Raw genomic sequence first — 13,354 nt, 5'->3', positions numbered from 1 at the left:
GACAACCATGTGAACCAAGTGCTGTTATGATCCCCATTTTACTAAGAAGTTGGGTACTGAGGGGCTAAGTAACTTTCCTTAAGTAAATCCAGGGAACCTGTACTCTCAAACTGCTTTGCTACTGTACTGTGATACTGCTGGAGTTTCTTGATTCCATGTCCATGGCTTTTGTGACTCCTCCACTGTTGCTCTCCATGCAGACAAGGGATGTGGCCTTGCCTTTGGAGAAAGCCGGAACCTGGCAAGTTCTCTACAGTCAGGAGGTCTGACCTGGGATAGTGGCAGTTGCTGAGGAGGGCAGGGTAGGCACAGGGCTGTGGGCCGAGGCAGGCTGGGGCCAGGACCTGACACCAGAAGAAGCCAGACCAGGGAGAGCACCAGTGAGTGCCAGGCCTCCCAGAAACTCCAGCACCCCTGGCCCTCCAAGCTTTGCAGCCATGTCCTGCTTTTGCTTCATGCCTGGGCCCAGCACAGTGGGAACAGATTTTCCCAAGGAGTCAAGATGTCTATCTTGACTCCAGGGCTTGGAGGCTCCAGGGCTTGACTCCAGGACTCTGTTCAGCCCAGCGTGGCCCCAGGGGCAGGTTTAACAGGGAGCCCCGACTCATGGACTTTTGTGGATTGTGGGCTCAGGAGAAATAGCTACTTCTCAGGGACCTCTCCTCCTCGTGATCCTCTCAAGAGTTTTGACCCAGATCTTGAAGAGTCTGTGAAAACAGGGACAGAGTGAGAGAATAAGTGTCGGTTGAAGGCTCTTCTCACTTCTTCCATGGAGCAGGAAGGTGTTGAGCCTCTCTCCGCACATCGGGCTGCTCCAGTGGGAGTAAGGAAGCATGACATAGGCAGCTCCCTCCCTCGGAGGCCAGAATAGGTCTTTTGCCCCACAACCTGATGCCCATGGCCCTCTCACAACATCTCATGTTGGGGCAGCCTCTGCTATCCCCAGGCCCTTGAGGCCAGGCCATCTCTAGGATCAGAAACAGTTACTGAGTTGAAATGGCTGCTTCCTCCAAGTCTCCCCTACCAGGTCCTCCTCTAAGGTCAATTCCTGTCCCCACTTCATCCTCAGCACCTCCTCTCATCTGCCCCTCCTGCTCCCAATGACCAGACTACTGAGTATCTCCAAATCCAAGACCTCAGACTGGGCTTCTCTGTGAATCTGGGAACTAGCTGGCCTTGGGACTCTCCTCAGGAACCCCACATCCAACACTGAATCACCAATCATCCAGCCTGCTCTTCTTCACCACACCAAGCTATGGAGCCAGAAGCTAGGGCAGTGTCCCCACGTCCAAGATCAACAAGTTCTGTCACCTCTGCCCCCATCCCATCTCTGTGGTCCACTCTTGTTCCACAGTTAGTCAGATCTTCCCACCTCTCTGACACACACCCTCCAATCCATCTGCACAGCAGCCAGAATGAATTTTCTATCATGATTACATGATTTTCTACACTTCCTTGCAAAAACTAGTCCACAGATGAGCCTCAGTTGCTTCCAAGCTGGAGTGTAAGTTCTGCATCTTGGCTTCCAAGACCCAGTCTGGTTCTCAGCTTCATCAATGCTGTGGGAACCTTCCAAATTCTACGCTCCAGTACTCCTGAGCCCCCCGCCTCTGACATCCCTCCTTGGGTCAGCTGCCCCTTTGCTTTCCTTCCCTGTTGGCTCTTCCCTCAACACTGCATCCCAATGGACTGAGGGGTCACCACCTAACTCAGGAGAATAATCCACTCTCTAGGAATAATCCAGAAAACAAACAAGCAGCTTCCCCAAACCACACATGTGCTGCAAAATCATGCCCATCATAGCTGAGCAGGTGGTAGGTATTTGACTCAAACTAATCTCTCCTCCCTGAGTACTTCACATTTGGGACCCAGGGTTTGGGGGAGTCTCATCAATGCCCCAAGTGTCATAGAGCGGGAGGTACAATCCCACCCTCTAGCCAGGGGGGGCTGCTTGCTTTCTGTCACCCAAGTTAGTTGTCCCTTTGATTCTGTTCAACAGTCAGGATTTCTCCCCCAAATTCCTAGTTAAAGCAACTTACCTCAAACCTCTTCCTTCTTAAAACTGCCCCCTTGACTGATCAGGACTCCCATCCTTCTCCTCTTCTTGGTAGTATCTCTCACATGTGTCTCTACGTCCTTGTCCTTCATCCATTTACTCCTCAGCCCTCAACACAACTGCCCTTCAAAATTCTGTAATGCTAAACCATTGTATAAAATGCATTCATAGATAAATTATTCACATCCTCCTGTATACTTTAAATGAACTCTAGATAACTTACAGTGTCTAATGCATGCCTTTCATTGATGTGGATTCAGCATGGTACTTGGTATATGGAAAATTGGGGTTTTACTTTTTGGATCTCCCTAGAATTTTATTTTCTATTTTTAACCCATGGCTGGCCAGATTCAAGAATGCAGAGCCCATCGATATGGAGGGCTAACTGCATGTATTCACCTTACACCCACTTTGTGCAAGGATATGAGAACACAGAGAAAGGCACCTCCTGCCATCTCAGAGATCCCAGTCTCACTGCAGGGAGAGGCATGGTGATGGCAGATGCCAACTGTCATATGATTAAAATAACACAGGCATGGAAAATTTGGAGCCCGGAGTGTGACTGAAGGAAAGCTTGGAGGTACCCTGGAGGAGGGAAATCTGGGCAGTGTCTTCCACCATAAGCAATAATTCCAGTTTAGGAAAAATACAAATGAACGATCTTTTTATTCAAAATGAAAATAGATTTATTAATTTCTATGATAAACATAATATAACCAGATCATGAACTTTACTGATAAGAAGTAATTTCAAGAACTTGGCACTGATTTCTCCCTGTCATCTAGACACATATAAAAGAGCAGCAGGTAAGCAGGCAATGGGGGCTGCTGGCGGAGCTTTCATCACTGGCAGAGGGCAGCTGAGTGATGGGCAAGACAGCCCAGTACGGGAAACAAGAGGAGCACAAACTACATGGTGAGGGAGGGGAAAACAAACAGCAAGTCAAGGCCAAAAAACAAAATAAAAAAAGGAAACTTAGGAGGCCAACAAGATCACAGAGGGCTTTTCTTCCATGTTCATGTGATTGTTAGGTTAATCCTGGGAACAGGAGGAAACCACTGGGCATTATGAGTCGAGAAAGACTCATGCTCATTTTGGTGGCATGTGTCAGTAATGGGGGACTGCTCCACCCTGCTCAACCTTTATGCCCTAGCCATCTTTGTCCCTGAGGTTTGAGGCTCAAGTATAGCATCCTGCATCCTTATACTGTCAGGAGACAAGGGTGAGTGTCCAAAGATTAGGGCTCAGAGAGAGAAGTGGTCCCTGCTCCCCTCCGTCTCCAGTTCGCCAGCCCCAGGCTGAATGTAATTGTCCTCAATGAAGCCATCATCATCCTCTTCACCTATCTCTGGGTGGTTCCCACTCCCTGTACTGGACAGCTGGTGGTGCTGGAAGCTGGCACGGTATTGGCGGCAGAGGTGACATTTGGCAGCAAGTGCGATGATGACAGAGAGGACCACAGCCCCCAGCACAACTCCTACCAGCACAGGCCATGCCCGGCCTCCAGTGCCTGGTCCAGGGGCCACAGCTGATGTTGTGGGGAGCTCTGAAGGCCCCGTATAGGCTGTGGAAAAAGGGACAGCATCATCCTTGGGCCCCAGCTAGGTTTCCTGTGGGGACTGAAGAGACTGTGAGCAGAAAAATTCCCCCAATTCTAGCAGCTGAGGGGAGCCCACCTCTTTCCTTAGCCACCACTCCCCCAACTCACTGTGGTTTGCCTCACTCATGAAGGCGTCTGATGACATCAATGAGCCTCGATCTCAAGGTTTGCCAGAAAAAGCCCAGGCTCCAGGAAAACCCCCAGAGGCCAGGCAGACCCAGGGCATAAGTCCTGGAAAATAGAAACATGGATGGTCAGGGATAGGAAGAAGGTATGCATTCCAGGTCACATGCACAGCCTCGGCAGAGTGCTGGGGCACCCATCCACATAAGGGAAACAAGTTGAGGTGTGCGTTTATTTGTAGGGGGCAGTTGCAGGATTTCCCTCTTGAAGCTGCTAAAACAAATCAATTTTAGAACTTGATGAGCACACTTTACGACTCAAGTCACCAGGCAATGTGCTCACAAAATCCCACTGTGTAGGCAGAAACATTATCCCTACTTTATAGATGAGGGTACTGAGGTTCAGAAAGGTGAACTGACTCCAGCAAAGCCTCAGTATTTGAATCCAGAACTCTTGTCTGACACTAGAATACACTTAGCTACATTGCTGGAGAGGGGAAGTTGTGAGGACCAGGAACAAGGCCGAGGCAGAGCCTAATTCCCAAAGGTTGGACAACGGCAGTTATCTGGAGCTGATTGGAGCTACTCAGCCACAGAGCAGACTACACAGGAGGACGATGTAAATTTCCCACCTCTCCCACCTCCCAGGGTGGGGCCCCAAACAGCCAAGGCAGCTCCACCCCTCTGCTTCTGAGTTAGGAACCACTGCCTCAGCTTTCCACTCTCCTCTCCCCACAGCAGGGCCACACTCTGCCTCAGAGGGAGGTGGACACCTGGGACTACCCCCACCAGGCCCACCTAAATTAGGAAGTGGCCTGGATGAGAATCACCTAGGGCTGGGCACCCTGGAAGAGGAGCCCCTGAGTCAGCGGCTGTGGGAAGGCACACCTGAACCTGCCGCATTACTACCCGGAGAACTGGAGGAGGGTTCTGCCAGCTGGGGCTGGGCAGTATCCACAGGTGAAGCTGCTGAACCAGAGAAGTGCCAAAGCAGAACAGCCAGGCTAGGAGGTACCTAGCGAAGCACCTAGTACAGGAAGTGCTGTCACTTACCACAGATTCCTAAATGATGCCCTCAGTCCTCACATCCAACCTGCCATCAAGCCCTACCCCTTCTTCCTCAAAGCATCTCAAATGATGCTCCCCTCCTCTGCAACCACTGTGTCTGCTGTCTGCCACCTTCACCTGGCACCCAAAGTGATCTCTCCTAACCTTAGTCCGCTTCCCAGAGCCACCGTAGATCCTATCACCTACTTAAAAAATCCTTCCAGAAATTGGGCTTGGTGGTGCATGTCTATAATCCCAACACTCTAGGAGGCTGAGACAGGAAACCTGGGCAATTTAGTGATTAACAAGACCTTTTCTCAAAATAAAAAGGGCTGGGACTACACTGGGCTTCACTCAGTACGAAGGGCCTGGTTCAATCCTTAATACAATACTGAAAACAAAAAACAGAAAACCTCCTCATGCCACCCTTATGTGTAGGTCAGTTCCCCGCTCCTCCTTCCAGGCCTGGAAAGTCCACAGGTGGCCCTCAGGCCCATCTCGGCTTCCTTTTCACAAGTTTTCCAAAACTGCAACCTTTCCCAACTCCCCTGCCCTATGGCTCCAGCCACACTCTCACCGCTGGAGTCTCCATCCCTGAGGACCAAATCAGACCATTCTCCCCTTGGGATAGCCCTAGGATCTCCTTGAGTGACCACAGGCCCCATCCTGCACAACCAGGCAGAACGAACCACTACCAGAAAGGCAGCGCCCTGAGGGCGAGGGCTGGGCTGATTGGTGGTCTCCTAGGGCAGGGGGAGCAGCTTCAAGGGCTCAGCCCAGGTTAGCGGGCTGAACAGGGCGATGGGGAGTGAACTCGGAACTGCGGGGAAGGGTGCAGAAGGGACAGGCACACGGTTTTTTCATTCATTCTCAGGTATTCCCGTAACTGCCTACCGTGGACTTTTCCCTGGACACTAAGTCCTTTAAAAATGAACTGAATTCAATTTGACTTTGCTAATATTTTACTATTCCTTTCCTCCCTGCCTAGTTTCTGATTCGTCCCAAAAACAGACACACACAGTCTCCCAAGGGCACATATACACTTCTTGGAAAGGCCTCTGACCTCACAGCCCACACTGGCCTGTCCACCCCCCACACACGACGCGGCCCCACACTTTCAGGGCACACAAACACAGCCCCACCCAGCTCTCGAGTTTCTCTGCGGCTCCCAGGCCCTCCTGGAGATCCGTGGAGAGCCTGGGTGTCCTCTATCGCACCCCCAAGGTCTCCCCACTTTGCTCCCACCTTCAGGAACTGTGCACAGCCGGTGGAGGTGGCTTCCGGCTGGCTCTGCAGAACCTGAACAGGTGGGCGGGCCAGGTCCGCCGCAGGACTCACCTGGGGAGGCTGGGCGGGGCGGAAGCGGAGGGGAGAGCCGGCAGGACGGGGCTGCTGACAGCACCTCCCACGAGGGCGGCTTCTGTGGCCCCTCCACACCACCTCAAAGGGTGGGGGAACCCGCGCAGCTGGGAGCCAGAGAGGGGTCCAGAGGGCGCCCTAGAAGGGGCAGACCTCAGCGGGCAGCTGGTTGGGCTAGAGGCCCTGGTAAACAAATGAATTTCCGGTGACTGTGCAAAGTCCAGAGTTAAAGCTTGGAGACCTGCGTACCGGTGAATCAGTGAAGCGGGCGGTGGGCTGAGCCCTCGGGGAGGAGAGGGGGCATCCTTCCCAGACTGTCAGAGGGACCAGTGATGCACCGAAATTCCCTGCAAACAAGTGTGTGTGTCCAGATAGAAGGTCAGCCCTTCAAGTGGATCTCAAAGCGCCTACAACCCCACCAGCCATGCTCCGGACTCCACACGCCACCCATCGTGCTCTCTGATTCCCTTTGGCCTTGCTCTTCTTCCTTGGCCTGCTTCCTCCCTGCCAGTTCGAAGCCTGCAGCACTTCTGTAAGGCAGTTTCTATCTTGTACTGATTTCTCCCTGGGCTGCCTCCCCCATTCACTGGGAGATCTTCGGGAGCCTCTGGGTTTTCAGGAACCAGCACAGTGCCTGAGGCAGGACAGCTACTTAGTAAATTTAATCTCAGGGAAGGGAAAAAGGGTCCCTAGAGTTAAACCATGGTCACTGGGAGCCATGGGGCACAGCTGGAGCAAGGGCTGTAGAGGTGGGTTGCAAAGAGGGTGCTAAGGAAAAACTCCGAGATGGTCTCCATTTAATTACAAAAGTGGGCAGAAGGGAAAAGAGATGGGGGAAGTTTACCAGTAACAAGCTATAGGCCCACCAGAAGGGGTTTGTTTGTTTGTTTGTTTGTTTTTTACCTTCTAAAATGTGTTACTGAAACTGAGCACCACAGCATACTGTTTGCAGCCCCAGGTAATCCAGAGACAATGCTTGCTTCTCTGTGCAGACTTCCTCCCTTCTTATCTCTAGCCAATCTGGGTGCAATCCGGGCCTGTCTTCTCTAATCCTCACTGTAAAAGTAAATACTCTGGTGTTTTACATCCCGCGGACATTTCGGACATTTTTCCAGGTGCTACTTGTCCTAGCTGAGGCCGGGTGTAGGAGGTGTGAGTTTGCTTACAGCAGCTTGTCCCAAGACAAACCCTTTTTGGACAGCATTGTATCTATAACTGGTCTATTAACTGGTCTTTTCTGGAGGTGTCTCAGTTCCCTGAGCTTTGTTCCCTGAGCCAAGCGCTGGAGAGGGAAGGCCAGTCCCACAGGGCCTGCAATGGCAGGGTGGAGTCCTAACTCACCGACAGTAGCCACGTCCTACCTCTCCCCTCATCTGGTGCCTTGCCTTCCCAGTTTTGCAGAGGGCTCCAGCATCACAATAGCTCTAGCTCTTTACTATTCATAGAATACACTGTGCTCCCAGGCTTTGTTTGCCCTGTTCCCAGGACCCCTGCTTCCCTCAACCTGCACCTCCAATGCCTTCCCACACATGTCCAGGCCCCAGATCTCCAGGCCTCTTCATCTAGATCAGCTTTCCCCACCACTCCCTAGTGTGAGCGATGCACCCTTCTCTCCTCCATTGCCTTCTCTCCTTGCAGGCCAATTTCAGCTCTCATCCTCTGTGGCCCTGACCACGCGGTACTGTGACTTTCTTTTTAGTTTCTGCAGAAGCCTAGGAACTCTGAACATAGATTTTTCATCTGTCTTGTTTTCATATCCTCAGTATCATAAATGGCAACAATAAGTACTATTTCTAAATAATGTAAGGAAAGTGATATTCTAGATAGGGCAAGGAAGCTCCAAGGAAGACACAGGTTCACTGTACTTTGGAGACAAGGAAATCGAAAGATTCAACCGGAAATGTCAAACACTGTGGGTTTCATTAATGGAGGTATTCATATAACATGACCTAAGCCGTTCTCAAACATGTAATTTAGAAACATTTAACATATCACTAAATGTTTGTAACAGTGTGCAGACATTACTCTAGCTCTAAAGCACTTTCCTCCCTCTCAATGGAAATCACTTATCCAATTAGCAAGGCCCCCCACCCACCCCAACCTCCAACAACCCTTAGCGGCTGTCAGTCTCCATAGATTTGGCTGTTGTAGATATTTCATATAAATGTAATCATATTTGTGCCAGCTTCTTAATGAACTATTTCATTTGAGCCTCATAACCACACTAGGGGAGAGAAGTTCATTTTATCCTTAACAGATGAAGAAAAGAAGGCTGTGAGGAGGTAATTGAAAGGATTTTGGTCCAGATAGGACACTGTAGCCGGTAAAGCCTGACTCAGGCAGAACCAAGGAGCCCTATCTTCCCCACCCCTAGGAATTTGTCCCTGGCGCCAAACTAGTGCCAATGGGCTACCTGTGCATCCCTAAAGCCCCCCTCAGGCTCCACCCCAAACTTAAGCTACATGTATGCCTTCACTCCATGTGTCCCACAGAGAGATCGTGGACCCCGGGGGGGGGGGAGATGCCGCATTCCTAAAATAAAGGTCATTTATATTTCATACTTCTTATCTTTTATGGTAATTAGCATGAACTCCCATAGAAAAAAACAAACAAGGGTCGACACATCCATCAGTCAGCCCTTTATTCGAAGAATTTACTGAATACCCACAACAGAGCCATAGCCAACCCACAGAGTGCATATTGCAAAAGGCAGCCTGCAGAATCCCCTGGGGGGAATGGAGAAAAAGAATAGGTTAATATCAACCCCCTCTAGCTCTCCAGCAGGAGCTCTGATGCAATGAACAACCTTAACAACCTTCCCTGACAACTCTAGCAGCCAGGAGACAGGCTCTGTACAAGTTGCTTTTGGGAGGTGATTAGGTCATGGGGCGTGATGCTCACCAGTGGATTAATCCACTGAGGGATTTATGGCTAAATATGATGCTGGGAGGTGAAGCCTGATTGGGAGGAGGTGAGTCACTGTGGGGCATGGCCTGGAAATCTCTCTACTCCCAGTCTCTCTCTGCTTCATGCTGCCAAGCCATGAGTTGTTTGTCCTCTGCCATGTCCCTCTTCCAGGCCACCCTGCCTTGGAGACAGCCAACTATGGACTGAAACCACCCCAAACTATGAATTTAAAATCCATTTCTCCTTACAGTTGTGGGAATAGATCTTAGGTCTCAGCAATGGGAGAATAACTAACATAATCAGGGATGTGTCAGTTCCCTGCTCCCGTGAGAACTCATTCACTGCTGGTTTGACCAGAAGAGTTAGGAAAGCCAGTTAGGAGATTTGCAAGATCCAAGGAAGAGGAGGTGAAGCCTCAGGGAAGTCACATAAAGGTGGAGAGAAATGTTTAAGTTACAAATACATGTTAAAGGTGAAGCCAACAAGATGTGCCAGTTGGGTGCAGGTTGCCAGAAAAGGAAAGAAAGAAATTTGACCTGCGCAACTGGAAGATTGAATCTGTCATTTACTACAGTGAGAAGACTTCAGAGATCTAGGATAGGAAGGGAAATAAGGACCTCCGTTTTAGACATATTGGATGTCTGTGAGACATGTGAATAGCACACTAAGCAGACAGATGATGCCTGGATGCTGCAGGTTCTCAACCACACATCAGAGAACGGACAAAATGTAGATGTCTGAAACCAGGCATATGGATAAGATTCCCAAGGAGGAGAAAAGAGAGAGGAGCTCTGGAATATGCCAGGAGTAGAGGTCAAAGGGAAGATGAGAAGCAGCAAAGGAAGAAGAGGAGTGGCCAGTATGGTAAAAGGCAGAGGTATAGGATTGGTGTCTTGACCAGAGAAGAAAGTTTTCAAGGGCAAGGACTCAGTTGGCTATCAGGAGTGCTGCAGACAAGTCAAATGGGGTGTGCAGTAACAGACAATCTTAGAAAATGCCAAGACGAAAGTCAGTGGCAACCTTGACGAACCCTTTCCCTGGTGTGCAGGGGACAAATGCTTGATTGAAAGAGTGCATGAGTATGCAGGCAGAGGAAGTGGAGACCCCGCCTCCAGGTGAATCCACTATCAAAGGAGCAGAGCCATGGGTAACACTAGAGAAGGGTGGTAGATTGAGACAGGCTCTTTTTTTTTAAGGCTACGAGCTGTTAGACCAGCCGATCGGAAAAATCCAAGAGACAGGAACTTGATGATGCAGAAGGAAGAAAGAAAAGACACAAGGGTGAAGTCCTTGAGGAAGCATAGGGTGGGGTCAGGTGCATGGGGCTGGCCTTGGACAGGAACAGCAGAGTCCCTGTGAGTCACAAAAGAAAGGTGGCCTGCACAAGTCAAGTATATTAGGTCTGTGGTAGGAGTCACAGGACATTTTCTTCTGATGGTTTCTGTTTTTCCTGACAGATAAGAAGCACTATCCTCGCCTAAGAGAAAAATGGGAAGGGGGTGCTGAGATTGAAGGCAAGAAGAGAAGGTGTGAATTTATCAACTCAGACCCTGGGGGAAAGGCGGGCCCAGTGTGTAGCCGGCTTGCAGAGCAGCATCCAGTCTCCCTTGGGGAAAAAGGGATATGGCCATTTAGAGTGACTCAGTACTTTTGTTTTCCAGCCACTGTAAGTACAGTTGGGGAGGAAATGAAGAGAGGGTTCATTTTGGTGTCACCCTCAATCACCAGGATTGAGGATTTGCCAGGCAAATATGATAAAATGAAAGAGGGCCAAGGGAGCCAAACTTTAGGCAAAGGAGCAGTCAGGATGATACCCCATAGGATGCAGTCAGGTAAAGCGTAAAGTGGGCCTGGAGAAGGTGGGGAACACAGAAAGGATCCAGGGAGTAGCCAGGCGCGGTGGTGCATGCCTGTAATCCCAGCGCTCAGGAGGCTGAGGCAGGAGGATCATTGCAAGTTCGAGACCAGCCTGGGCTACAAAGTGAGCTCAAGGCCAGCCTGAACTGCATAGAGAGACCCTGTCTCAAAAAGACAAAAAAAAAAAAAAAAAATCCAGGGATTTTAGGAGCATTGCTGGTGTGCTGGAGTAGATAAATGGAAAGATAGGAGGCTGTGGACAGATGGTGACCTGTGGATTACCCCCTGGTTACCCAGGGAATGAAATGCTTGATAAGGAAAATTCTAGGCTATGAACCATGGCGTGGCATGGTGCTGGAGGTGCTTCTCTTATCTGCAGGATGTGGTTAGCCTTCTGAATTAGAGGTCGAAGGATAACATTCTAAAAGCTCTATTAATAAAGAACAGAGCTACAGTTCAACCCCAGGCTTCTGACTCTTAAGCCCAGCACATTTTCAGTTACCTAAAGTTACCTACCTACAGCTGTTTTTCCACACCAATAAGTATAATTTCTCATCAAGATGTCTGGTTCCTTGTGTTATTTGGAGTGACAGCTAGCAATCACTTCCTTTGTGTGTGTGTGTGTGTGTGTGTGTGTGTGTGTGTGTAACTATCAAATTCAGGACCTTGTGCTTACCAGGCAGGTCCTTTGCCACTGAGCTATATCCCCAGCCCCACTTCCCTTCAAATATGTGTTTATATATCCTAAAGGAAGTTGGGGTTCTGTTACCCAAACAGGGAATGGATGCAGAACAAGCAAAAGCATGAGGAGCCCTGCACCCCACCACACCAGCTCCTTGTTCCATCTCTGCAGCAGGCAGGACTTGTAACCTGAAGTCTTTGTCTTAGGGTAGTTGCAGAGTCTATTTGAGAACCTGATGAGAGCAGTAAAATGCATGTGTACGCTCAGTCAGGAATGTGTTCAAAGCGCTGGCACTAAAAACTTGTTGAATGAATACATAGTTAGAATTCCAGGGGGATTGCTCCCAGATTAAGAACTGGTGATAGGGACCCACTCTGAGTGTGAGAACATCTGTTCTAGTATAACCAGATGCCACCTCTTTGCAAGCCTCGAGAAGAAGGTACCACATATTCCCACGCTTCCAGTCACTTCCAGACTCCCAGAATGGAGTCAGCCCCTCTTTGAGATCTAGAAGCATCCTTTGGAGACAATGGGGCTCGTTCTCCTTCTTTCAACCTTCATTTCCCAGGAGGCTGGCCTTTCCCCATTGCTAACCTCCTAGACATGCTTCAGCATTCAGAGTGTCCTTGAAGTCCCGCTGAGGACTGGGCTTGAAGTTTGGTGAAAGTAAGTCCTCCAGTTTAGTCATTAAGAAGTCACCAAGGCAAGGGAGACACCATGATCACAAAGGTGGTTTTCCCAGGGCACAGCTCATCCATTGCACTGCGGATGTGCTGACCCCTGGGATTCCCCAAATGTGGGAAACTTGACTGCATAATTTATAGTAGTGGGGGACTGCGTTTGTGCTCTCCTAAAAAAATAAGTCATGAAAGAAATTCGAAGGGTCTTTCCTCAGGGGAGCCTCACAGGAGACCTGAGATCAGGACAATGTGCACCACCACAGTGCCATGCAAGATGGCAAAGAGCCTGAACAGAGGCCCAGTGACAGAGACCAAGTAACAAATGGTGAAAAGTTTACCAGCTGGGCTAGGGATACAGCTCAGTAGCATAAGCCCCCGACTGGCAAGCACAAGGTCCTGAGTTTGATTCCTGGTACTGAAAAGCAAACGACAACAATAACAAAGTTTAACTAAAAGACAAAGAATGTAGGAAAAAAAAAAGGAATGTAGAAAAATGGCAGTTTATGGGGGCTGGGGATTTAGCTCAGCGGCATAAGCACCTGCCTTGCAAGCAGGCAGTCATGAGTTCGATCCCCGGTACCAATAAAAATGAAAAAGACAAAAAAAAAGAAAAAGAAAAATGGCAGTTTATTTCAATCAGGATATGCTGCATGGGTGGGGCGGGGTGTGCTGCATTGGGCAGGTTTCCAAGAGAGGAATGTGTATCTGGCAGGCAAAGTAGAGGTTGGGATTTTTATGATGGTTTGAGCTTATGGAAAGAGTCTCAATAACAAGTGTGACAATCTAAATGTCTTCCTAGATCATTTAGCACCTCATAGGTCTTCTTGGAACACTTTTATTGTGCTTAAAATTATATTGTTTACAATTGTGGTTTTGACAAGACCATTTCCTTTGCTTCACAGAAGGCCTTTAGCTTTAGATAAGAAGATAATGATAAGTCTATACATATCTTTTTACAGAAGGTGGGTCAGGACTCATTAAGAGAATCAAATGGGCCTTGTATTGAAAGGTTTGTTGCTCTCTTATTGACGTACCGAGAGCAGG

The 13,354-nt window shown here is 49.3% G+C and overlaps 1 protein-coding gene and 1 non-coding gene across 4 annotated transcripts; one reads left to right on the top strand and one right to left on the bottom strand.

Annotated features, from left to right (window-relative positions):
* Window positions 1-2,718: 2,718 nt before the first annotated feature.
* On the bottom strand, window positions 2,719-6,367 carry CUNH1orf210 (chromosome unknown C1orf210 homolog). Of its 3 annotated transcripts, none has more exons than XM_013144259.3 (3): window positions 6,164-6,367; window positions 3,765-3,887; window positions 2,719-3,620 (listed from the first exon to the last, which is right to left on the bottom strand). In XM_013144259.3, the coding sequence occupies exons 2-3, from the start codon at window positions 3,799-3,801 to the stop codon at window positions 3,301-3,303; spliced, it is 357 nt and encodes a 118-aa protein (XP_012999713.1). In that variant the 5' UTR covers window positions 3,802-3,887; window positions 6,164-6,367; the 3' UTR covers window positions 2,719-3,300. The 3 variants fall into 3 exon arrangements, with proteins under 3 accessions (XP_012999713.1, XP_003462522.3, XP_063092410.1); XM_003462474.5 differs by having other exon boundaries at window positions 6,071-6,173; XM_063236340.1 differs by lacking the exon at window positions 6,164-6,367 and adding an exon at window positions 4,411-4,561.
* Window positions 6,368-12,321: 5,954 nt separating this feature from the next.
* LOC111754739 (U1 spliceosomal RNA) lies at window positions 12,322-12,485 on the top strand. Its single transcript, XR_002789407.1, has one exon. It is a non-coding gene; the product is annotated as a U1 spliceosomal RNA (small nuclear RNA).
* Window positions 12,486-13,354: the final 869 nt, after the last annotated feature.

Source organism: Cavia porcellus, unplaced genomic scaffold (assembly GCF_034190915.1).
Source record: "Cavia porcellus strain 051 isolate PalLab524CR breed Dunkin Hartley unplaced genomic scaffold, mCavPor4.1 scaffold_25, whole genome shotgun sequence".
Taxonomy (NCBI): domain Eukaryota; kingdom Metazoa; phylum Chordata; class Mammalia; order Rodentia; family Caviidae; genus Cavia; species Cavia porcellus.
The sequence above is the reverse complement of the archived record's forward strand: the minus strand, read 5'-3'. Positions and strand labels throughout refer to the sequence as shown.

Excerpts from the sequence above, each read along its gene's own strand:
- CUNH1orf210 (XM_013144259.3), bottom strand. The coding sequence starts at position 3,801 with ATGTCATCAGACGCCTTCATGAGTGAGGCAAACCACA. Across the intron at positions 3,621-3,764 it reads CATGAGTGAGGCAAACCACA|CCTATACGGGGCCTTCAGAG; the intron begins GTGAGTTGGGGG and ends CTTTTTCCACAG.